General features: G+C 46.0%; 1 protein-coding gene across 1 annotated transcript in view; it reads right to left on the bottom strand.

Annotated features, from left to right (window-relative positions):
• Window positions 1–13,117, bottom strand: part of KCNK10 (potassium two pore domain channel subfamily K member 10) — a 434,219-nt gene extending 421,102 nt beyond the window's left edge. Inside the window, exon 1 of the mRNA XM_078660013.1 lies at window positions 12,989–13,117. Within this exon, the coding sequence (XP_078516139.1) occupies window positions 12,989–13,043 (55 nt within the window). The 5' untranslated portion in view covers window positions 13,044–13,117. The remainder of the gene's footprint in view (window positions 1–12,988) is intronic.
• Window positions 13,118–27,326: the final 14,209 nt, after the last annotated feature.

The following is a 27,326-nucleotide window of genomic DNA, read 5'->3' on the forward strand; positions in this document are numbered from 1 at the left end:
ACAAAGACATGCTGGTGAAATAGTGACTGGTTAGGAAAACAGTTGGTCTTTGACACACTAGAATACACTTCAATCAGTAAGTATATCGTAAGGAGCTCAGTATGACTTATACATGTATACAAACAGATATCTACCAGCACATCCAATAGACCATTCCAAAATTACCGCAGAGCGATTATTTAGAAAACATTAATTTATTCCTTTGTACCCAAGTCATAAGTAACATACATGGGACATGCTCAATTTCACTGTTATTTCCAAGGAGAAAAGGATAGGGGGTGAAAGATAAGTGCTCATGTGTGAGATAGTGAAAGAGGGTAAAAGTGCATTACAGAATATTTACATAGCCCAAATTCAAATAATTGAAAACCAGGGATCCGACCGTGTGGTTACATGAAGGGCCGCTATCCCTACAATGATGGGCCTACCCCTCAATACAGTTGCATTGGTATGTAAACTCGCGAGAACCGATCTCTATTGGCAATAGTGGTGGGGGTAGAGACTGGGTGCAGGACCCAGGGGGAGAGATGTCGACGTTTCGACCCTAATGCCTAAGGGTTAATAAATTCCTCTGCAGCGGGTCTTCCTCAGGACGGAGGAGGGGGGGGGACCCGGCCACAGCCGTGGTCCAAAAGTGTGCAATCAATCCAATTGCAGTCACAAAGTGAAGGGGACGAATCACCCGGGATACTGCTAGAATATCACTGTGTATTGCCCATAAAGTCACGATGCAGCTGTAGGCTAATTTGTTCAAAAGGCGTGGCAATGTACGCTGGTATCTTCACAAGCCAGCCGTCTCAAACGCCGGGAGCATGCTGAAAAGGCCTGCCTGGGTCAGGCACTGGGGGTGAAACTGACAGCGAGATTCTAGCGGTATGCCGAGTTATTTGTCCCCTTCACTTTGTGACTGCAATTGGATTGATTACACACCTTTGGACCACGGCTGTGGCCGGGTCCCCCTCCTTACCCCCGTCCTGATGAAGACCCACTGCCGAGGAACTCATTAACCCTTAGGAATTGAAGTCGAAACGTCAAATTCTCTCCCCCTGGGGCCTGCGCCCAGTTTCTACCCCCAACCACCATTGCCATTAGAGATCGGTTCTCATGATACAGAGTTTACATACCAATGCAACTGTGTTTAGGTGTAGGCCCATCATTGTAGGGATACCAGCCCTCCATGTAATCACACGGTCGGATCCCTGGTTTTCAATTATTTGCATTTGGACTATGTAAATATTCTGTAATGTACTTTTACCCTCTTTCACTATCTCACACATGAGCACTTATCTTTCACCCCCTATCCTTTTCTCCTTGGAAAAAAGTGTGAAATTGAGCATGTCCCATGTATGTTACTGATGACTTGGGTACAAAGTAATAAATTGATGTTTTCTAATTAATCACTCTGCGGTGATTTTGGTATGGTCTATTGGATGTGCTTGTAGATATCTGTTTGTATACATGTATAAGTTATACTGAGCTCCTTACGATATACTTACTGATTGAAGTGTATTCTAGTGTGTCAAGGACCAACTGTTTTCCTTGCCGATCGACACCCAGGTCCTACGACATTTAACTGGGTTACCCCATTATCTATAATAGTGAAACAGTGACACAAGTGGAACTTGAGAGGAGGGTACTGGTTGAGCTGCTGCGTGTAACACATGCACGCTGGTCACTGGCGTAACGAAACTTGAGGGGGCCCACCTGCAAGGTTCTTGGAAGGGCCCTCTACCAACTCAATCAGTAGCTCGCCGGCCAGAGTACTGTGCTGAGGGGGCCCATTGAGCTTGGGGCTTCCCCCACACCGCAGGGAGGGCAGTGTTACAACACTGACTGATGAAACAGTGGGACCAAGTGGAACCTCAGAGGAGGGTGTTGGTTGAGCTGCTGCGCGTAAACACATGCACACTGGTGAAACAGGGGGACCAAGTGAAACTTCAGTACTGGCTGAGCTGCTGAAGACGGCATGTACACACTGGAGTAGCAGGGGAAACAAGTTCAACATCAGTCTATAATACATGCTGCTGAGATGCTAAAAGCTCCATGAACAGAAATATGGTCTTCCCTTGGGGGAAGTTATTTTAATGAGCAATGTTTTAAGAAAGCAATCCTGACTTAGTCATTGCGCTTCTTTTTTGTATTCCGTGAATGTACTTCTAGGTTTTGGTATAAATAGAGTGCGTGTTCATTCATAAAAGTTTCATGTGCCAGGCTGGTTTGCATTCAAAACTATTTATTATTGCATTAAAAAGTCAATATTGATATATATTTTAAAAGATTTGTGTATTATTATTAGTGAATTCCGAGTTTTTATGTTGCTCGAAAAGGATTGCAGTTGAATTAGTCCTTGTATTCTCTGTAAAGCGCACCATACTAAATAATCAGTATTATGAATTGCTGACAGAGGCTAAGTTTGAAGCTTGAAGAGTACTCAAGTTGTAAAATGCAGAGTTCACAAGAAATAAAATGAACTTTTTTTTAACTGTATGTGTAATCACTGTACACTGAGATTATACATAATTCTATATACTAGTGTGCCGGGTATATGACATTTTTATGAAAGAACATGCATTGTATTTTTGCCAATTACTAGATTTAATTTTAATGAGAAAATTGAAAACAAAAAGGTGAGCAATTACGAAATCAGTATTATGTTTTTAAAAATGTTTTTATCAAAATAACTCAGCCTGTGAGAACAACATGATTATGTATTTGTTGGGTTTTTTTTTAGTTTTTTTTTTTTAGAGTTTTTGATAAGGCGTACAAGACCCAAGGGTATCAAATCCCTGAATCAAAAAGAAAAATGCCCACCTTTACAAGTGCTTGTATAGATTCGTGCTCAGTTAAATATATGCTCCCTATAAAATAAAGAAATATATCGACCAGTATTAGAGGCTATAAAGAATTCCATTGTATATATTCGGTCAAGCGTATGTTCCCTCATCGTCGACCTGGAGGACCAATTGTAAACTATGGATTGTCAGACACAAGTCTGATCTTTCTCTTAAGTTTGTTGGCAGTGTTTTAGGTCATGTCCCGTACTCGGAGCACATCGAAGAACGATGTTCTAGTACTCTGCACTTTGAATCCAACTGGAGAATAAGGGAACATATCTGAATCCCTTTGGCATACACATGTCTACGTTTAAATGCCGTTTGACACAGAACCCCTTTGTGGGTCGGAAATATCACCACAAATAAAAGATTACATCTCAGAAGACTTAGCCTTGTTAAAGTTGTGGGACGATTTCCCATGTATGCAACGAAACACGTGTCGGCTGTTTGAAGACCCTGAGATTAAAGAAACTAGAAAAGGACTCACTTGTATATTATTTGTGCTTTCACTGTGCATCTGAAAAAATATTTGAGACACCCTCGACGTGGGCAGAGGAACTCTATGTTTATGTATTTAGTTGACTTAGGTCACTAGCTTTGGGGAGGTCAGTGGTTCTCCTCACGTTGCAGCACCGTCACATATAATTGGAAGGTTTTGAAAAAATACAAGTGCTATTCTCCTGTGTGGTGCCATTAATCCTAAATAAGTATACACAGACCACTAATCCTCTTAAGTGTTTTAGGAGAACTCAATGTCCATCCGTGCAGAGGTGTCTGTCGAGCAGTATCGCTCTCATCTTTTTCTTGAAGGTGGCTAGTTAGAGGTTTGTGCAGTAGCGGTCGGTAGTAGGTGTTTCTGTAGGGCGGTGACGTGGGCAGGGTGGGGGGAAATAATGTATGGATTACGGAGTTTTACAGGTAAGTAAACATTTAAATAAATAAAACGAATTTCGTTGCGTGCACTGCATCACCAAATTTGATGCAGTGCGCGCAACGAAATTTGTTTTATTTTATTAAATGTTTACTTACCTGTAAAACTCCGTAATCCATACATTACTACCCCCCACCCTGCCCCTCCCCCTGCCCACGTCACCGCCCTACAGACACACCTACTGCCGACTGCTACTGGGTTTGTGTGTAGAGCAGGACGGGAGGAGTTCCAGATTATGGGTGCGCTGCCAGAGAAGGAGTATACAGGGGTCCTTTCCTTCTTGAAACGGGACGATGCCAGTAGTAGTGAGTTGCTGCTGAGGAGGATGCTTAATTTTCCTGAGCTTTCCCATTTCTTCGATAGGTATTTAGGTGATTGCGTGTGAAGAGCTTTGTGTGTGGTGTTCTGTCCCCAATTCTTTCAGCCTTATTGCTGTATGCTGTCCTGGACTTCCTCAGTGATTTGCAATATCCCTATAATGTGCGGCAGTGGGTACTTTATCCCATATAAGTTGTCAGAATATTCTATGATATATATATTGTGCCCTAAACATCATTTACAAAAATATTGCCCCATTGGAGTTAATCGTAAAAATTCTACACCAAATAAGACAATTTTATACACAATATTTGGGACACAATATTTCTGTAGACGATACTCTGACATATAGCTTCCGGATCGTTTAGTGACAATGTTTGTAACTTCAGAGGAAGGTGCTGATAGGTACACATGCACACTTATATTTCAGCAACACTCAGTGCAGCTTCAGAGGAGGGTACTATCTCTAGGCTGCTGATGGGCACAAATGCACGCTTGTATTTCAGTGGCACTCAGTATAACTTCAGAGGAGGGTGCCTGCTAAGTTGCCGATGGCCACACATGCACGCCTGTGCTTTGGTGACACTCAGTGCAACTCCAGAGCAGGATACCGGCTAAGCTGCTGATTGGCACATATACACACTGGGCACACCTACACACATGTATTTCGGTGGAAGATACTGGCTAGCTGCCAATGGACACACCTACACACTTGTATTTCTGTGGAAGGTACTGATTAAGCTACTGATGGGCGCATATACACACTTGTTTTTAATTGGAAGGTCCTGGTTAAGCCACCGACTGGTGTATATAAACACTTGTATTTCACTGACACTCAGTAGAACTTCAGTGGAGGGTACTGGCTAAGCTGCTGGTGGGCACACGTACACGCTTGTGTTTAAGTGACACTCAGTGTAACTCCATAGTAGGGTACCGGCTAAGCTTCTGTTGGGCACACGTGCACGCTTGTGTTTAAGTGACTCTCAGTGTAACTCTATAGAAGGGTACCGCCTAAGCTGCTGTTGGGCACACATACACGCACGCTTGTGTTTAAGTGACACTCAGTGTAACTCCATAGAAGGGTGCCGGCTAAGCTTCTGTAGGGCACACGTGCACGCTTGTGTTTAAGTGACACTCAGTGTAACTCCATAGAAGGGTACCGGCTAAGCTTCTGTTGGGCACACGTGCACGCTTGTGTTTAAGTGACACTCAGTGTAACTCCATAGAAGGGTACCGCCTAAGCTGCTGTTGGGCACACATACACGCACGCTTGTGTTTAAGTGACACTCAGTGTAACTCCATAGAAGGGTACCAGCTAAGCTGCTGTTGGGCACATCTGCACGCTTGTGTTTAAGTGACACTCAGTGTATCTCCATAGAAGGGTACCAGTTAAGCTGCTGTTGGGCACACGTGCATGCTTGTGTTTAAGTGACACTCAGTGTAACTCGATAGAAGGATACCAGCTAAGCTGCTATTGGGCACACGTGCACGCTTGTGTTTAAGTGACACTCAGTGTAACTCCATGTAAGGTTACCAGCTAAGCTGCTGTTGGGTACATGTGCACGCTTGTGTTTAAGTGACACTCAGTGTAACTCCATAGAACGGTACCTGCTTTGCTGCTGATGGGCACACATACACACCGGTGTTTAAGTAACACTCAGTGTAACTCCATAAAAGGTTACCAGCTAAGCTGCTTTTGGGCACACGTGCACGCTTGTATGTTATTGACACTCAGTGCAATTCCCGAGTAGGGTACTGGCTAAGCTGCTGATGGGCACACATACACACCTGTGTTTGAGTGACACTCAGTGTACCTCCATAGAAGGGTACCTGCTTAGGTGCTGATGGGTTCATATACACGCTTCTGTTTAAGTGACACTCAGTGTAACTCCACAGAAGGGTACCGGCTAAGCTGCTGTTGGGCACACGTGCACGCTGTGTTTAAGTGACACACAGGGTAGCTCCATAGAAGGGTACCTGCTTAGCTGCTCGATGGGCACACATACACTCCTGTGTTTCAATGGAGTGTACTGGCTCTGATGGGCACATTTACATTCCTGTATTTTGGTGACTTTCAGTGAAACCTCAGATGGTGGTACTGGCTGGGATTCTTAAAGAAACATATAGACACTGTATCATCTGTAACACGACTTTGCCCTCAGAGTGCTGTAAATGGCACCTCAGTTTATATTCATCACCATGCAAGAGCCACTGTGCAACATAAGCGAAATTAATAAAATAAATTTAAAAAGTGAACTCTGAATATTGAAACGCCATGATATAGAATGCACTAGTGAACACACGCGTGGTAGCAAAAAAGCAATGAAGGGGGTGGGCTTCATGTGACAACCTGGTCACTTGGTGCGATCCTAAGCATCTCACATTGTTGATCTCTGTTGTTTTTAATTAGTTATATGACAAGGATAATGTAAATAAGGGGTAGCTTAAAGATAGCTTTTACGTCTAAGGTCACAGATTGTCAGACCTGGATGCCCCATGAAATAGCTTTGATATCTGAGGATTGAATGTTTAAGTTATGTGTTGACTGAGAGATAGCGCTGTTGTCCGAGCCTGAAACTATAAGGAGGTGTAACCTGGTGAATTGTTCTGCTATCAAAATCATGCATGACCTATTTCACTTAATGGTTAGGTCTGCTCTGTGACGCCTGGCACTGCAGGTTATGTACTGAGAAGCAGACCTGCCACCTATTGGCCTGGGTAATCAGAGCTATAGCCCTGCTGTCTAAGGGCTGAGGCTGTCACTAAAAGTATCGTTAGCAGTATGAGGCCTGGTTTGCTAGTCTAATATTGTGTGAAAGTGAAACCACGGATCTCGCCACAGGAGGTCCCATTGGAAATTGAAGTTTTTTCATGGAACTGCACATGCAATTAAAATGAAAAGGGGAAAAGACATAAGTCTAAAAAAATGTATTCTCCCTGTCACTCCACAATATTTATTCTGGCACCAGGCCTACGAACTCCCAACGTCAGACTGGTACACATAGATTCAGCAACTCATGATCTACTGTAGGTTATCTGAGGGCGGCCCCAAAGGCCATGCGGACGATTATGAGGGCATAGAACGGGTGCACAGGTCCTATCCTCTGGGACGTGATGCCGAGAAATTAAGGGAATTAATAACATCATGTATAACTTAAAAAAAATCAAAGTACTGCCATTTTCAGTGACATGTTTGTTCCTAGGGGGTAGCTTGCTCACCTTTCTGTGCAGCACATGGGCGGGTCCCCACTGCCTGTGTGCCATTCCTCAACAGTGGAAGAAGCTTTCCAGCTGGCGGTATGCAGCGGGTTATATATAGATACCGAACAATGCAAACATAGATATACACATACTTTCAAACATATACATACTCGTACATATGGGGCATGACACTGAATGAGATTTAAAAAGTTGTAGTTACCCTAGTTAGGCTGTAATACCTCGGTAATTACTGACTGAGGTCGTGAAAAGTGCAAATACAGATTGTGTAGTGACACCAAGCGTAAAGTTATGGGTCGGCCTAGCCCCCTGCGCGCCTCAGAAGCGGGTACAGCCATATCAGTGTCGCCGCAAGTCAGTCAAAATATGGCACGGACAGTAGTCGTGAAGCAGTGACCCCGTGTGGTCAATTGAAGTATTGTAACAAGGGCCACACTGACAAAGGGGCCGACATTACTGGGGATGCGCGTTTCAATTCGCCCGTTATTGGAACATTCCATTAAACTAATAAAACGGGTTGGTTGAATCTAGGACAATAAATCCTCCTAAACTGCGTGATATCATCACATTGTGGTACAGCTGGTGACTTGTGTTAAAATTAAAAAGGGGCTTATTGTGTGCCGTTGCTGAGCTGATGTTTGGCGCGTTAAAGAACTATAAAGAGAAGCTTTAGTAAGAACGTTGCATTGCCCTGTCGGTGTGCACGGGGCGCACGCGGCGCGGCGGTGACAGAAGGCGAGAGACGCTCGCGCCGCTGCTAGAGGCTCCCAGGTCTTGGTTTCCTATTTCACGAGCTGCAGGCACCAACACGTTTAAAGTTGATAATGTTCGAATAAAGCACTCAATGCAGGCCTCAATCACAACACTCTCGGTCCCTGGGTCTGAGGGTCACTGGAGAGGCTGAGGGGTATGAAGGTCTTTCTGAGGCGACGGGTCCATGAATCAGCCAACAAGAGAAGGGAAGGGCAGGCGGACGGATGGATGGATGGATGGATGGATGGAGGACAGACGGATGGGTGGGTTTACAAGGAAAGATTAGTCGGTTAACTTGCCAGGCGGATGGATGGACGGACAGGCTGATGGGCGGATGACCAGGTAGATGGGTGAGCATCTGGACAGCTGAATAGACGTTCTCTGAATGCATAGACACGAATGAATAGGCAGAAGAAAGGGCAGGAGAATGGATGGATAGGTGGACTGATTGATGGCATAATGGACGGGGTGGGCGGACGGAGGGACATATGAAGGGACGGGTGGCATAGTGGATGGATGACAGGATGGCATAGTGGATAGATGGACGGACAGAAGGACGGACTGATGGATGTATTTGGGTAGATGATTGAAAGGATGGGTGAATGGATTAATGGATGAATTAATAGCTTCTAAAGAGCAGCCGTTTGTCCCAATAAAAAAAGAGGTCACTGGAGATGTGTGTGCTATTAACTCTTTGAAAAGATTAAGACTATGGGTCCATGAATCAGCCAACCAGGACAAGTGGCTGGACGGACAGACTGATGCATGACGGATGAATGGGTGGGTAGATATGTTTGCATGATGAGGTGATGGGTTTGTTGGAAGCATAGCTGAAAAAATCGACAGCAAGGCCATCCAGAGGAGCAGATGCATTGATAAATGTGGGCTGGGTGGATACATTAATGAAAGACACTGGATCTTTCATGTAGCCGCAGCTTGATTTGACTCCCCAGCTGCGGTCCCTGACTAAAGAAGAGGAGTATACTGGTTGTTAGTGGAACCCAGTCCTTTCCTGGGGCTGCTTCAGCTCTCTAGAACCCCCTACCCGAAGACCACAGACGTCGGAAGACCTCCTTCAATGCCACCAAAAACGAAATCCCTACCTGTCTAAACTCTGTCTTGACCTAGAACACGTCACTATTCTCGTTTTCCTCTTAACCCCCACTATTCTCCTTGTCTCCTTGTCTCCTTAAACTGTCACAAACATCTGTCTCTTTCCTTTTCTCCTTTCCTCCTCTACCCCCACCTATCTCCCTCTTCCAAAAAAACACCCACTGCACCTCGAGGTTTCTGCACTTATTTTGATGCAGGCTTTATTATAATTCGTAAACTATAGTTGTTTATTTCCCATGGTATTGTAAAGAGGTTTTAGTTACCGTAGCGCTGGAGATCCCACGCCCTACCCATTGTTCCTTATGTGAAACCCACTGATATGCATCTTGTGATCTAAATAAAGTGATAAATAAATAAACAAATACATACACTAACACGTAGCTGATCATGAGGTATAGTGGCTGCAGCTGCTGAACTTGTATTATCAGAAACCTAGTGCAAATCCAGGCCTCAGCTCACCATCCTTTAAATCCTGGCAAATCTCCCTGTCCTGAAAAAAATGTAAAGTAGTCGGTTCCTTTTGTGAGGTGCACTTATGATGTTGGGAGGGCTTGCTCTATATTAAACTGCCCAAAACAAAAAGGGGTTTCTGCCTGTCACCATTATTCTTTGATGTTTGAAAGATACCCATCCACAGGCTGCATTGCGCAGCAGCAAACTGGAAATATAGAATCAATCCCTGCTTTCATGTTTGACCAAATTGTGTGATCTTAGGCAAATGCTTTATATTAACGAGCCTTCTTTTTTGTTCATTGCGACATCTAAGAGCACCTCAAATACGTGAGTTTAGGATGTGTGCTGAACAAAAACCTCGCTTGTGTTTGCGTTTTATTAATAGCCTATAATTGTGTTCATCTATAATACGAGTCTGTGCAGCATGTAAGGTGTACTTGACAACAATCTTGCTGGGTCACAAATCAGGGTCGGGGCAGGAATGGTTCTCAGTCATGTTTAAAAATCCACTTTTATTAAATAATGCTCAAATAATGTAATGTACTAAGGTGAGGCGCTACCGTGCGTGTTAAATAAATACACGCTCTTGAATTTTGAAGACACCTTCTCATACTCTACCTTCATGTGTGCTGCATGATTTAACTGCCAAATATCGTAAAAGCTCGGCTCGTTCACGGGCTCTTAGAGCCAGAGCCAGAGCCAGCCCATGGCTTGGCTTGGCTCTCCCTGGTCGTTTGCTGGCTCGCCCACCACTAGACAAAGGGGCACTAACTCATTGAGTGGTACGTATTTAAGAGCATGTCTCTTATTTCGCACATAAAACAGAATGGCGAAGAAGTGTGTCTCATATTGTGTCAGACGTGAAAAGGAGGGCGTGGGGGAGTGGAGAAGAGAGGCGGCCGCGTTACGGGCTTCATTTTAGGACATTTTGATGCTGCTGTGTGTCTATACCAAGGACATGCGTTTTTTATCCTGCCAGTTACACGGGTCATTAAGTTTTTGATTTTTTTCCTCAAAAAAGAAAAAAGACTGCAGTGGCGGAGTAGCTGGAGGTACATGGTGTCTGTCTGGTCGCCTCGGGAGTGAGGCTCCGCAGCCACAGTGAAGGGGCTGAGGCGAGCGCCTGGGCGGGGCCTGTCTGCAGGGGGCGGGCTGGCCCCGCCCTAGGTGGCCGACACTCGTAAACAGGCTCAAAAGAAACCAGGTGCGGATACAATTGTAAATCACTGGTTTCCATACTCTTGCTGTGTGCAATGCATCCACTCGGACCATCATATGTGCCGGAAGGGTAAAAAAAAAAACGACCTTCCTTTCTGTATGTCAGTCCAAAGACCTTTGTGCATTAACTCAAATCTAGGAAGGAACTAGGGTGAATATACAGCACAACAGCCAGCCTTCAATATTCCAAGTGTAAAAAGTCAAAACAAACATGAGTATTGTGTCCCTCCATATGTGCAATAGTAAGGATATTTATGTGTGTGCGTGATCACTCATATCATAGCAAAACAGATGCAAAATCTACTATGCAAACGTAGGCACGTATATATATAAGCTCAGATATCCGTTCAATGCGTACTATTTAGAGATGTATGCACATATACGTATGTATGTATACACGCATAAATATGTATGCACACAACCATAAGTATATACACATAAAAAGATGCATCTCTTTGCAGAGATTGCATAAAAAAATAGGAATCAGAAATACGGAAGATGGACAGACGGACGGAAGGACAGAGAGATAGATAGATAGATAGATAGATAGATAGATAGATAGATAGATAGATAGATAGATAGATAGATAGATAGATAGATAGATAGATAGATAGATAGATACGCTTGTTGGGTTTAGCCATATACCAATGTGCGTGTTTCTGTACGAGTGGAGCTCTTTTTCTTCCTGTGTCTGTGTGTTCTTCTGTCTGTTTTTGGGGTCTGTCTAACTAACAGTCTATTAATTAATCGCGTGTCCCTTTTCCACACTATTGTGTTTTGATTTTCCTAAGAGTCCATGCAGGTAACTGGAAACTGGCTGTGTCATAGAGCCCTTCTCATCCAGCCATAACTGTGATTGGCTCTCTGTCTGCCCGTCTGCCCCGTTCCCTAACACTCACATCTGTCTACCTATCTATCCGACGTTCTCGCCATTCGTGGGCTTTTTTTACAGCGCCTGGCAAACAGTGGTTTGTTTTCCAGGCGCTGTCCAGCATAAACGCCATAAATCACACATCGGTCTTCAGTGAAGGCTGAGGAGGGGAATAGACAGACGCGCGCAGACACCTTGCACTGATGGTGAAGGGCCAAGGTTGCCGGGACTGAAGCCACCACGAGTCACTTTAGTTCCAGCAGTTGTCCCTCCCTCGACGGGTGCGGTCAACCACACCGCCCAGAGGCAGAGCACACATCTGCCGCGGTGACAGGACCCTCTCCCCTCGTGGACGCGTCTGCGCGTCGGGGATAAAGCCCCTGCGGCCCCTATGCTGCGACGAAGCGCGTTCAGGGGTTCCTGCGTTAAGGCGTTTTGAGAAATCCATGCTACGCCTGAGTGCTGCCGTTCTGAGCGAGATGCCAGAAGCATCGCCCCCTCCCCTCCAGTATCCTAGAAACCACAACCCCCACAAAATAGCACAACTTGGGAGGAAACCGGAAGTCCGTCTAATAGCGCTTTGCATCGCGGAAGGCGTCGGTGCCACCTGCTCTCAGCACCGGAGGCACGCATTTTAACTGTATGATGCCGGTGCATTAGTGTCACCCCCAGCTGCTGCCCTAGGAGGGAGGGCTCCGGTGGGTCCCTTGTCTGTGATGTCATTAAACTGTCTGCGACCTAGCGCCTCGGATCTCATGTCTACGGGCGGAGCAGAGGGAGCTCGCATCAGCCAGCACCGCGTTCCTGCATCTTTGCATCCCTGGATGCGCAATCAACACCACAGATGATGGATCCAGGGAGGACCAGTGTGGCCCATGTGCCTTTCACGGGAGGTGCACAATCTGCCCCCGACCCCCACCCATCTCCACCCCAGGGGCAGCAAGATGAGACAAACCATGGCGGGTTCACCAAGTCACCACCTACGAGGACACAAAGACGGGCATTTCCAGACACAAGGCATTCACTGAGAAGACCCCACGGGGATGAGGTTCGACAGCCACCCCTGTGCCCAGACATCACCTTACGTGCCCCTATCTGACAGGGCATGCCCGCCTACAGGGACACCCGCAGTCTCCGGGCAGGTCCGAGGTGGGGGTGACCTGCCACACCTCAAACTGCAGCCAGGCGTCCACCAACCTGTGGCCATGAGCAGTCACACCGTGCCCACCCCCGGCGCCCAACCCACTCATGTGCCTAGAGCGCCTAGAAGCCACCCACCTTGAGACGGGTCCCAGTTGACCTGTTTCCGCGGGTTCTCCAGCGGGAACTTCATCCTTCCTTTTGGCGCGTGGAAAATAGAGGTAGGGCAGGCCAAAAAACGCAACCTTGACCTTCTCGGCGCTGCAGTCCAACATGAATTGGGGAGGGGCGGAGAGGGGGCTGCTGCTGCTGCTCGAGTGATGGGCGGGTGGAGAGCGGCTGTGCCTGCGGCCAGAGGTGTGGCACCGTTCTCTCGGTCGGTACTGAGGTGCCTAAGCCGAGCCCTCGGGGAGTTGGATGGAGAGAGAGGTGGGTGTTGAAGATCTGTCGAGGTCTGGGCTGGGATGGACCACTGCAGTATGAGCAATGCCAGTGGCGCAAACACGTCAGCCTGTGCGGAGCCGGAGGAAACCTGACCGCCGCCTCACCACTGGGGCTGCCCAAAACAAACAAGCCCGGCAGGCACCGCCAGGAGAATGACAATCAGGGTGGGGGGTCAGGAGGGGCGCTCCCTGCCGCCTGCGAGCGCCGCCGCCACCAGCCGCACGCCACTGCAGTGCTGCTGCTCAGCGGAGCGTGGGACGCCTCCCTCTGCATACCTCGCCGTGCGCACACTTCGCACATTGTTTTTTTTGTTTTAGTGGTGATGTTTTTTTTTACTTCTAAAGATGGTAGTTATTGTTAGATGAGAGAAGACCAGAGGACTTTGACTTCGAATCCTTTAATATTTCAATTTATTGGCTCTGGATGTTTGAAATTCCCTATGTCTTGGTGGGGAGGGTTAGTTGCATCTCCCCACCCCAGATTACCCACACTGGTATTAATTCAGTTCCGCTCCAAATAGCAGACCCCAGACACGCACAGACCACCTCCAGTCTCCCGGGTCTCAGTCACTTTCAATCCCTCATTAATCAAACAGCTCCCACTGAATATTGTATTGTAGTAGGTACAATGTAGTGTTTCACATACCTGGCGAGGAGCTGTAAAACTCAACACCTCTACAAATACAACACAGTAGATGACTGCAGGAGCATAGGTGGTGAATACGTATTAAATAGGTATTCACTACGTATACTCCTGCGGCCATCTCTGTGTTTACTGCCAGCCTCTGTGACATAAGGGCACCTTCAGAAAGCTTCTCAAAAGGTCCTTTAAAAGTCAGCTGTAAGCACTTCCCCAGCTGACTTTTAAAAGGACGTTTTGAGAAGATTCCTGTTTGGACAGAGACTGATAGAGAGACAGAGTCAGAGGCACAGAAACAGACAGAGACACAAATACAGATAGAGACACAGAGACGAATAGAGACAGAAACAGACAGAGGCAGGTAGAGATAGGGACAGGGACAGACAGAGTTAGAGACAGGGACAGATAGAGACACAGCCAGATAGAGACAGGGATAGACAGAGACAGAGGCAGATAGAGACAGGGACAGACAGATACAGATAGAGACAGGGATAGATAGAGACAGGTAGAGGCAGAGACAGGGACAGACAGAGACAGATAGAGGCATAGATAGATAGAGACAGAGGGAGGAGGGAGACAGACAGAGGGAAATGGACACAATGAGGCAGACAGAGGGAGGGAGACAGAGGGAGACAGACAGAGGGAGACAGTGGGCGACGGACTCAAGGAGACAGGCAGAGGGAGGGGTAGAGAGGGAGGGAGACAGAGGGAGAGAGAGGGGGAGGGAGACAAAGGGAGACAGAGAGAGAGAGAGAGAGAGAGAGAGAGGGAAACAGAGGGAGTGAGACAGAGGGAGGGACATAGAGAGGGAGGGGGACAGAGAGGGAGGGAGACAGAGGGAGGAGGGGGACAGAGAGAGGAGGAGGACAGATAGAGTGAGACAGAGGGAGACAGACGCAGGGAGACAGAGGGAGGAAGACAGACATAGGGGGACAGAGGGAGGGAGACAGATAAAGTTTGTGTGTACCCATGTGTCTACACAGACCTCAGTGACATCTCATTCTACTTTTGAAACTCACTTCCCTCTATAGTGAACCCAAACCCTCTCCTCCCCCCTAAAAAGAAATCTCCCATTTTCCAGACCTGCAACCTATCTATCACAATACCAGAAGATCAGACCCCCTAATCACGCAAGTGTCCATCTTTGCCCATTATATCAGCCCACCGAAAAGGAGATGATACCCCCTTATACCAGACCTGTACTCATCTCTACCCAGAAGATCAAAACCGCTCATCACACAAGTGTCCATCTTTGTCCATAACATCAGAACCCCCCTCAAGAGGAGATGATACTCTCACCTTATTCCAGACCTGCACCCATCTCTACCCAGAAGATCATAACCCTTTCGACCAGACTGGCACCCTTCTTCACCCCAAAAGAGCAGATCTGTCCCTTTCCAGACTGGCATCACACCCTCCCAGTACCAGAACATTCGAGTCCCCACCACTCAAGAGTCCATCAATACCAAGATCAGTCCCCACCCCCTACGAGACATTGATCCCTCTCAACCCCAGACCACCTCCTTTACAGAAGAACAGAGTTCACTCCTGAAAACTCAATTCCTCTTCAACGCAGAATGTAAACTCTCACTCTGGGATATTCATGCTTCTCCACCACAGGAGATCATGTTTATATTCTTGACCCTAAGTCCAAGTGCATAAATTAAATACAGATTTCTTTCTCCGAGACTCTTACTGTTAAACACTGTACAAAATAGTACTACCCAATAGAGACCCAATTCTCACTCATTTTATAATATCAGATCACTGTCTAGAGCTGACAATTACTGTGGAACAGAGGGCAGAAAGGCACAAAAAACAAGTGGAACAGAGGGCAGAAGGGCACAAAAAATAAGGGGAAAACAAGTGGAACAGAGGGCAGAAAGGCACAAAAAACAAGTGGAACAGAGGGCAGAAAGGCACAAAAAACGAGTGGAAAAGAGAGCAGAAGGGCACAAAAAACGAAGCAAAAACGAGTGGAACAGAGGGCAGAAGGGCACAAAAAACAAGGGGGAAACGAGTGGAACAGAGGGCAGAAAGGCACGAAAAACGAGTGGAAAAGAGGGCAGAAGGGCACAAAAAACGAAGCAAAAACGAGTGGAACAGAGGGCAGAAAGGCACAAAAAACGAGTGGAACAGAGGGCAGAAGGGCACAAAAAACGAAGGAAAAACGAGTGGAACAGAGGACAAAAAGGCACAAAAAACGAATGGAACAGAGGGCAAAAAGGCACAAAAAACGAGTGGAACAGAGGGCAGAAGGGCAAAAAAAACAAGGGGAAAACGAGTGGAACAGAGGGCAGAAAGGCACAAAAAACAAGTGGAAAAGAGGGCAGAAAGGCACAAAAAACGAAGGAAAAACGAGTGGAACAGAGGGCAGAAAGGCACAAAAAACGAGTGGAACAGAGGGCAGAAGGGGGGCACAAAAAACAAAGGAAAAACAAGTGGAACAGAGGGCAGAAAGGCACAAAAAACGAGTGGAACAGAGGGCAGAAGGGCACAAAAAACGAGTGGAACAGAGGGCAGAAAGGCACAAAAAACGAATGGAACAGAGGGCAGAAGGGCACAAAAAACAGGGAAAAACGAGTGGCACAGAGGGCAGACAGGCACAAAAAATGAAAGGCACAGAGGCAAAATACAAAATACAGAAATATAGGGGTAGCTAAGAACAGAAGGCAGAACGGGCAGGGAGGCACGGGGGCAACGAGGGGAACAGAAGGGAAAACCGGGTAGAGACACGGGGCAGCGAGGGGTACAGAAGGAAAGACCGGGCAGAGAGAGCATGGGGACAGCGAGGGGAACAAAGGGAAGAAAAAGGGGCACGGAACACGTACAGGCAGCGGGGGAAGACAGACAACAGCAGTCACAGACACAACAATGATAATACAGGCAATACAATAAAAGAAATAAAACGTTGAAAGGCACATGTGTATAGGTTACCGTTACTTGGCAGGCAGGTAAAAATAGATACAGCCAGGATCAGCAGTAGGATTTTCGTGCTGCTGTCTGATTGCTCACTTTCCACAAGCCCTTGGGTACCACTGCCTCTTACAACTCTGCAGTTATCTGTGTCTAGTAGTCAAGGCCAAGCTAATGATGAGGCGGGGGGAATAGAGGGGTATGGGGGCATGGGTTTGAGGGGGCATGACTGTTAAGTCATTGTTCAGGACCACTGGTATTATGTGGCATTTGGGGACCAAATTATGCATCAAGTTTGACAAAATCATGCAGCAAAAAAGACAAATTATAAGGTGTATTGCAGCTAATTTTGTGATAGTACTACTTTATCGTTTTGTAATTTGTACTCGTTAGCAGTGTCTCTGAAATTTTGGACCTTAATTTTGGACCTATTAATTGAAATGTCTTGAAGCGTCACAAATCCAAAGTCATTCCTTTTGGTATTCGAGGGAACTCTTAAGTCAGGCCTGTCTTGGGTATTTTGTTCAAACCACAGTATGGGCTCTGATGAAATTAGGCTTAAAGTCAATGAAACTAGGCGTGGGGGGTCTCTCTGAAAAATGCGCAAGTTGCTTTGGGTTCAGTAGCTCACAACGATTTTCACTGGCCAAAAGTAGCTCTGACTACACAAAAGGTTGGAGACCCCTGATCTAGAACATTTAATCTCCCTTTACCTCGGAAAGCAATTTCTCCCTCTGGAACCCTTAATGCTTCTACGTCTGAGAAGACGGGAACACTCTCTTTAAAGCATTTATTCACCCCACTAGACTGGGAAAAAATCCAATAGATCTAGAGTATTCAATCCCTCCAAGAGCCCCTAATTTTTCAATCCTCTTGCTTGAGCCCTTACTTTCTCTATATCTCAGAATATAAGGTCTCTGTTTCAGCTTATTTCTGTTCAGCTCTCTGTCTGCCTTATCCTCTCTCCTGTTGTTTGGTTCTCTATCCCTCTTAATTTTGTTGTTTGTCTCTCGCCCTTAATATCGATCTTCAGCACTCACTCTCTCCCTCAATCAAGCTATATCTCAGGATACAATAACACCCTAAATGGATTATGTCATTACAGAGAAACCTGAGCAGAGATACAACTTTACGGACAAAACGCCTGCAGAACATAGCTCAGGGGTCTCCAACTTTTTCTCTAAGGAGAGTTACTTCTGATTAATGAAAATCATCCTGGGCTACTAATACATTTCATCACTGATTATAGTGACCACCTCATGCATGGTTATCAGGAGTGGCCACCCCAACATTCGAGAGAGGTTACAAACAGAAAATTCAAGAAAATGCTTAGCGATGTAAAATGCTTCCATGTGAATACTGAATAGCCAAAGTAGCAAGTGCCCTCTGACACCAACTATAACAACTGCAGACATTATGTGCAACACAACATGAATTATCTTATCATTTAAACATCAGCTTTAAATGGTTTGGAAATGCAGTCCTTTAATTTTCAAAACATCATTATATCAGTTTCTGGAAACACACACATTTTTCTATCAAATACCCACTCCCATTGTTGTTCAACAAAATTGATTCCTCAAAGAAAGCATATAGTTTCCCAAAAGAGCAAACATTTGCATCAAAATTAAATTTTTTAGTTTCAGTAACAATATGGTATCTTAACCATCAACTTTTCAGTTTCATCATGTGCTCATATATACAAATGCCTCTAATGGAAAAGTTCTGCATTGAATGCATGGATGTTGACATCACAAGCCCCGGCTGCTGACCACAATACCAAGAATGCCTCCAATATGCTTAGAATGAACGCAACTCTGTCAGGGCCACAATTTAGCCAGAGCTCAAACCACAATGATAAGGACACCCACAATATGACAATCATGACCATAATATGCCAGGAATTGCCTCAATACGCCAAATATACTCACAATATGGCAAGGGCGAATGCCATTAATCCACAATAATACACAATTGTGCTTGCAATTCACCCTTTATGATTGGGAAGGGGTCTATTCAGGTAGTTCTGTCGGTCCCTTACAGTAGGGATGGCTTTTCTTCAAGGAGGGTGCAATGCTAGACACACCCATGAGCACATGCAACATGCACATTAGTGTGCATATATGCACACTGACACATGCACACACATCCAAACACCACAAACACCCCCCGAAACAAGCGAGGTTGTTAACTGCTCCCACTCTCAATCAACCCCTGCACTCCTCAGTTTCTGGGCTGCTCAACCATCTGCCTCATGGTCTTTCACTTTGGATGCCGCAGTCACACACTGAAGCAACCCCAGTATGGCTATTTCTGCTACATTTCATACTGGGTCCAGTATTCATACACGCACAATCGGACTGAAGACAAGGGGGCTGCAAAAGTGCCAGTCTCCATGGGACTTAACTCAAGTGAAAGTGGAGACAGGTGGTCATGTTGTAGGCCACCACAGTGTGTGTTTGAAGGCTAGCATGGGGCCCTGCCATTGATTGGATGACTGCCACTTCAAGGGTCCACATTTGGGTCAACACTGTCTTCTTCAATGTGCCCAGACTCTATAATGGCATACCGGGCTGGTCTTCAGTTCTACAAGCTGCTTCCACAGAGCAGAGAGCTACCAGTACCTCCTGGACTACCTGTTGGAGACCTCTGCCATAGAGCATCAGAGCTACCAGTACCTCCGGGACCACATGTTGGACACCTCTGGCATAGTATTGCATACAAATTCATTTAGGGAAACCACTAGCTATCTTTACAAGGTTATAGGTTGCTACAATGAAAAATGCATCTCATTAAAATATTACTTTTGAGGTTAGTTTTATAAAATATTTAAATACTGGAGTTAAAGATGCTAGAAATAGATAAAGTAAGTGTTAGTTTAGGGGAAGACATTACAGGTATGGTTTACTGCAACCATTCGGAGTCAAGTAAGGTTTAGAGATTAGGTCCAGGATTAACGTCAAGGTGATTGTTAGATTTAGGGTTCGGGTTAGAGTCAGTGGAGATTATGATTATGGATAATGTTAAGGTACGTTTAGGAGAAGGTGGACAAAATACATTTTTATTGTGTAGAAACTTGTGACAGTCCTGTGAGGTCTCACTGGACTGACAGCGTTTAGTTATCTGTAAGTGAAAGTCTACTGTAGACTGTACCAAAACCGAGAGTGAGCGTATAGCCTGCTCATTGCCTAACATTGTTTGGCTTTATTGTCATTCTCATTTGTTGTTGCTTCTTCAATGGCTTGCTTTCCTCTCCTTATGTTTGTCCTTCCACTCGAGCATAGCCTTTGACCATCTTTATGTTTGGGAAACTTGTAACCTTCCAACGCTCAGGGGAATATTTTCTTTTGTGTTAGGCATCCCTTGAGATTGCATGAGTTTTCTAGTTTTCTCCCTCATGTGCTTATATGCTTTGTCAGATATCCACCACCTTCCAAGCTCCAAGTTGCTCTCTCTTTCTTTTGAGTGCTGCTATTCCCCACGCTCTGTGTTGCTCTCGCTCTCATGTGTTGCTTTTTCCCTCTTTATCACTTCTCTCCCAGCCTGGCTTTATTTTATTTTTATTTAATACTCCGCTAACACCCAGTCTATGTTGCTTCCCCTCTCTTGCTCTTCTGTTTCTGACCCACCCTGTTTTTATATTCTGAGGAAGGCTCAGTAGCAAAATTTGTGATTCCTTAAATGCAATCGCAAGATAAGGAATCGCAATTTTTGCGATTCCTTATTTTTCAAGCATATTTGCTTGATACATACCATTAGTCCAAATTGCATTCGCAAACGCCGAAATTCTGCAAATTTCTGCGTTTGCGAAGTCAATTTGGCTTGATACATATGGCCCAAGGTGAGGAACACCATCTTGCATTGGTAAACAAGGAAGTACAAAAATCGTGCTCTGTATCATTCAATAGGCACCCGCATGCGTGGTGACGCTATGCAAGCATACCTCATCAGACAGGCATGGACCACCTCCTGAATGAAGCAAACGCTGGTACAATCATGAAGTATGCACACGATTTGCGTATCGCATCATGATGGACTGTTTTCACCTACACTGCACATCATCTACAATAGGCATTTTGCTTTTTACAAATGCTGAACATGAACACCAAACAGCTTCTCTCAAAGCCAATAAATTCCAAAGACAAGACCTATTGGCTTTGTCAGTGCTTCTTTTAGAGTCCTGCTCATGTGAAAAAAATCAGCATCAAGGTTTCTCTTTGGTGTTTTCTCTGTAAACCTTATTCTCTGTATAGGTTTCCTTTCGAATGGTTCTTATCCCCTCAACCCAGATTGTAAAATCTACTTCTTTTAGCGCCTACCTCCTTTCCAGATGCTGAAAGACCCACCCCTCTCTCAGCCCACTCTCACTCTCCACCTCAGAAGATAAGCTCTCGCATTCTCTCTTTCAGCCTCTCTGTCTCTCTTGCCCTCAATCTGGCTACACTAAACACTACAAGGTAAGAGTTTTCTCTCGCTTTCTCCCTCAGTCCCTCTATAGACAAGAAGAAATTACAGCCCTATCCCTCTCCTTCTCTCCCTCTTTCTTAAGATTGGGGTCTGTCTCCAGATAGAGAGACTCCAATCCTGCTACAGCCAGAAGATAGCCTTCCTGTTCCAAAGGCCCGATTCCCTCTACAGTCCAAAAGCTTTGATTTCTCTTTCACACTTTTGCTCTCTTGCTCAGTCTAGAACAATATGAAACTCTCACCATGCGAACCCCCCTACACCCCATCCCACTCGAGCAGAAAGAATGCCTAAGAAATCCTCCCCTCATATCTAAAAATATCACCACCTGGTCTAGCTTTAAAACCTTCGATAAAAAAAACATCATAAAACTATTGACCTCTCTGAAATACTCCAACCACTTCAACAATCCTCTTCCCTTCAAGCTCCTCAATGACTCCATTCACCTCGTACTCTCATTATGAACTATAATACTGCCTCACTCACCCAAGGCTCCATTCCCGACTGCCTCAAAAGTGGCCAGGTTAATGCTAGCCTAAAAAAAAGCCAACTCCAGCCAGTCAGATCCCAACTACCACCCTAAATCTAAAATCCCAACTTTAGCCAAACTCTTAGAAAAATGTGTGTACTCACAGCTTCACAATCCCATGAAGCAATTATAACTCCTCAACCAATGTAAAGCTGGCTTCCGACCGGGTCATAGCACCAGAAATTCCCTGGTCAACATTGTTGACAATGCCTTATGCTCACTCTATCAGAACAAATTTGGCCTACTAAAATTACTTGGCCGATCAGTGGCGTTCAACAAGGTTAATCATGAGAACCTTTTGAACCCATTAGAACACAGGGTGGGTCTCTTTGGTACTGTGCTAAAATGGTTCTCCTCTTTCCTGAACAATAGATCTCAGTGCATCCTAATCAACAAAGCCCTCTCTGATCAGTCACCAGTGTTGCTTGTCATACCCCAAGGTTCTACTCTCTCCCTGATATTGTTCAACATATTCAATGAGCCCTTAATTTAAATCCTCAAACTTGCTCACATCTCCTACAACATGTAAATGTAAATTGATACTGTTGTATAGCGCACTACTCACCCGCAAGGGTCTCAAGGCGCTTGTACGAATACAGCTGTGGAACCCATCCTGGCTTTCCCTGTGAGGTGTCCACTCCTGGGCACCCCCAAGGTGGAGGCCAGGCATCCTTAGCGTTGTGGGGGCCGTTGTGGAGATTAAGCAAGCTATTGCCCAGAGTTGCAGAGTGGGACTCCATGATTGGAATAGGCACCGAGGCGAGAATTATCAGGTCCGTGGAATTTTTGAGCCCAAGACCCGCCGAGTCGGGGAATTGAACCCTGGTCCCGGGCTAGACCTCTGCATCAGGGTCTGCCGCTCTAACTATTGAGCCACACTTCCCTGTATGCGAATGCCACTAAACTTTACATAAAAATTGCCTCTTCTGATGACATAAATATCCTCAATAGCATCTTGACAAAAATGCAACATTGGCTGACTCAGAACAACCTCATACTCAATGCCCTCAAAACAGAATTAGTATTGAAGTCACTGCCCGCCATCTCCCCTAGTATCGAAGTCTGGCTCCTGCATCTTACTGTCTTGAACTGTACCCCACACATCTTTGACTCTGCTAAATCCTTAGGTTTAATCTTGGACAGTGCCCTCTCCAAGAAAACCAATACTGCCACCACCAGAGGAGCTAACCATCAACTGTATGCACTAAGGAAACTAAAACCTTCCCTTCCCCTGGCAAACCTAAAAAGAGCAGAACAAGCTCTTGTGTTATCGAAATTAGATTATGGTAGTGCTACCCTTGTGGGCCTCCCAAAAATCAAGTTTGCACCACTGAAGGCTACTTTAAATGCGGCAGCTAGGGTCATCACATGATGAAACAAGAAGTCACCCCTGACCTCCAGTCATTGAAATGGCTACCCTATGAGGCTAGGATCCATCTCAAAATTGCATGTATGACCGATAAAGCGCTGCATCATAATACCCCCTCTTACCTGACCCAGAAACTGACCCTATCAGGTGAGAACAGATCTTCCAGAAGCACAAATTCCATGCTACCTAAACCACAAAAATTGAACAACAAAAAAAACCTACAACAGATCCTTCTCCGGAATTGCCCCCACAATCTGGAACCCAATCGCTGCTGAAATCAAGTGTAACTCATCTTCATCTTTCTTCAGGAAAGAAGTAAAAATTCTACTATTCAACAAATTTCTCTCACACTGAGGACATACCTCCCTCTCCTCCTGAGTGACTCTTTCCTGCCTGCTTGTCGTTGCTTCTTATGACACCTTCGGCCATATCCACGAGAGCCGCAATGTTTTTCCTGCATTTCCCAATCATCTCCACACCGTTCTGACACCTATCGGACTCTGCTCTTACCACAACTCATGATTGTTTATGTGTTCTTAGCTCTCTTCTTTCCATTTGCTCTTGTAAATACTATAGGACTTATACCATGTTTTTTGTGTATATTGCCTACCGCTTTGCATCATACCCTTTTCGATAATCTTGTAAAGCACTCTGTCACATAAATGGGTCTAGTTTGCGATATATAAAACTCTAAATAAATAATTAAGTCTGTCGCACTACCACAATCCCTTGCTGTCTCTCTGCCTCTTCCTTGCTCGCACTCACTATTCCACTCTCTCCCTCTCTCTCTTTCTCTCTCTCTATTCTGGGAGGACAGAAGAGGATTCTGGGAGGGCAGATGGCGTAGGCAGCAGCAGATAGTTAGTGCTTCATTTGAGAAGGTTGCCGGTGGGGCCATCATGACACATTTTTGGGGACCTGCACTTATTTTTCCTCATTAGATAGAGAAAAAAGAGAGGGCAAGAAATCAAAAGGGAAAGAAGGAGGAATAGAAAGAGGGTGAAGCGGCATAAAGGGAAAAAAGCAGAAGCCTGCAGGAGTTAGATAAAGGGAAGGGAGTGTCTGGTAGTGGATTAGAGCGGCAGGAGGTGGAGTGAAGAATGCGCAGTTTTGGTAATCGGCGCGCTGACATTTAATAGCACCGGCCGTGTGCTTGTGAGAAGCGCTTGAACACTGATACTTCATTCTTTTACAGATTAAGCCCTGCAGATAGTCACTCACTAGCTCCGTTTTCCCTGGTTTACTTCGGGAGGAAGTGCCGCATTGGGAAGAAGGAAGCGCACTCAGTGGCAGCGCGAGGGAGTCCCTGCTGCGAAGGGGGGCTTCGGTGTCAGACTCGCCCCCTCCCCTCACAGTCAGCACATATGTGACAGGAAAAGAGCAACATCCAATCCAGGCAGCCCTCTCCACACACCCAGGGGGCCGGCTCCGAGACTGGGCATCCCCGGTGCAGGGCGGGCTGAGGAGCCCGGGTAGAACGTGTGGAGCCCGGCTCCAGAGTCCTGTCATTGCCCTGATCCATGTAGGGGAGGCAGAAGGGACCCTCAAGTGTAGAACCTGGAGAAGGCGCCACACAACCCGCAGAGCGCGCGCGAGCACTCCTTGTATTGTTCACGCATTAGCATCTTACAATATAAAACGAGCACAGCACAAATATAACCGAATATTGAGACTGGAGCACAGTTCATAACTTGCAGGGGCAGATATTTTGTGAGGGTGTGCGGCCACGGGGCAGTGGCAACGCGAGATAACGGAGTGGATGGAGAGACATGTGCATTCAATCTTGCACGGGTGCTGGTGTCTCAGTACCTTGCCCCGCAGTGCGGGCTATTAACAACAAACTGAGAAATTAGAAAAAAGGCTACAACCCTTATTGCACAATGTGCAGGCATCATAAAAAACACACAGTTTATCCATAATATATTCATAATATACATGTACACACATATTTATATAATGCACACATGCATAAAGAGAGTATGCGCGCAAAGACACACCCGCGCATACATCGCACCACATACCACACACACAGGTGTGTGTCTGTGTGATGGTCTATGTCATAGGTACCTTCCATTCGTTCAACTCTGCCCACCTCTGGGGGGGTACATTATGTTGTATATCTCACCCCTTACAACAAAGAGCGCGTGTATCTCACCCATGGTGAAGGAGGTCCCTTTGGGGCGCGCCAGTTTGGACAGCGGCATTCGGTCCGTTAACCTCCCTTAAACTTGCTGTTTATCGCGACAGGGGGCAGCCGGACAAAAGAGAGCGGGCGGAGCTGGGAAGGCATGCTGCTCCAGGCGCGGCCCGGCGGCGGGGTGCTGGCCTGCGGGCCTATCCCGTGCCCCTTCTGTCTCGTTCCTGCATCCAGCGCATCTCCGGGCTCGGCGGCCGCAGCTTCGCCCTTTGTGGCGGGGGCCTCGGCGCCGGTCAGCGGGAAGGGTCCGGGGCCCGGGTTGCGCCTGCGCTCCTCATCTCCTACCATGGCTTGCGGGTGCACCCGGTGCCAGGGTGCGAGGACATCCTGGGGACTGGAGAGGGCGAACAAGGCTCCGCAGGGCACAGGTGGCAGAACGCCGGTGTGAGCGCTGCTCTCCTAGACAGCTGCATCCCTCGCTGAAGGCGTTGCTGCCGAGGAGGAGGGAGGAGGGCGCTGCTTCCCTGCTGTGGTACCCAATGCCCAAACCGGGGCTGCCGGGGAGCGAGCCTGCTCCTTTGGTGATCTCTGGCACTTCTTGTTTGAAATCAGGAGCGGGGACGTGCTGCAAGGACAGCCCCCGCAAGTTCATTCTGTAGACTTGTTGATTTATGTGTGTGCTTATCTATTAGTGCTTATTTGTGTATTTGTATACCTATTTATTCATTTAGCCAGTTGCATATTTGACTAAATATACAACTCCCTCCCTCCCTTTCCCCCTCCCTTTTCCCTCTTCCATTTCCCCCTTCCCTTTTCCTCCTCACAACCTCCCTCCCATCCTTCCTTCCTTCTTCCCTCCCTCCCTCATTATCTTGATATTATACGAAGCTACGAGGAGTAACTATATGGTGTTTGTAGTTGAGGAGAGAGGTGACAATGCTTCTACAGAGCACCATAAAGTAGAATCGCCGAGAAGTGGGTTTATGTTTTTAGGTTTGGGAGGATTGACTGTTTGATGTTAAGAGGGACAGGCCAAGGCATTGATTGGCTGAGCTGTTGCTGTTTGTTTGTTTATTTATTTATATTTGTTTGCTTGTTTATTTATTTTTATTATTTTTATTTTTGCATACAAACTGGTAGCTTACGTCTTGCAACAGGATGAGGCATTTCTATAAATTATTTATTTAATTAGTGGACATAACAAGTGTAATTTTAAGGATTTTGAAGGCTCCAGGCAAAGTATATTTTGGAGGTCCCCTGTATAAAACATATGCCAATTTGATCACGCCTTCCAAGCCCAAAATATGCCAAACAATATGAAATTGTATGCTACATTTTAATACAGTCACATAAAAGTTGAAATATGTAATGCCCTTTTTGCAAAAAATCCTGAAGATGACACTGGTTATGAGAGACATAGTTAGAGGTAAGAATAGATAGATAGAGAGAGAAAAAGGTTCAAATACAGAAATAGAATAGCCAGAGGTCAAATAGACAGAAATGTCAGTGTCATAGGAAGGGCCTTCGGAAGGACGGGGCCGTTGGTAATTGCCCACTTTGTCCATGCCTTAAAACATCTCCAGACGTACCATTTCAAACTGAAGGCTGTACATAGGCACAGTAGAGGTACATAGCATGTGATATACTAACATTAACATAGACAGAAGCAGAAGCAGGCCTTTGACTTATGTGTGATATACACCATTTTGTGAACGCTTTCACAGTGAAGACAGACAGTTAGATGCAATTTCTATACTTAATACAAACACATACATATGTTTACATGTTTACAGCATTTGAGAACGGTGTGAGGAGGTGATCAAATTTTGCCTCTCATAAACAGGATATGAATTCTGAGAGGGGGTTAGGTAGAGAACCATGTGCCTGAAATCAGCCCTGGCCAAGCGCAGCGTGCCTGTGATTGTTGAACCTCGTTGAGAGATGAGATGCTGTTTCTGAGGGGGAGACCTCACTCTGG

The sequence above is a fragment of the Lissotriton helveticus genome, chromosome 9, assembly GCF_964261635.1.
Source record: "Lissotriton helveticus chromosome 9, aLisHel1.1, whole genome shotgun sequence".
Lineage (NCBI taxonomy): Eukaryota > Metazoa > Chordata > Amphibia > Caudata > Salamandridae > Lissotriton > Lissotriton helveticus.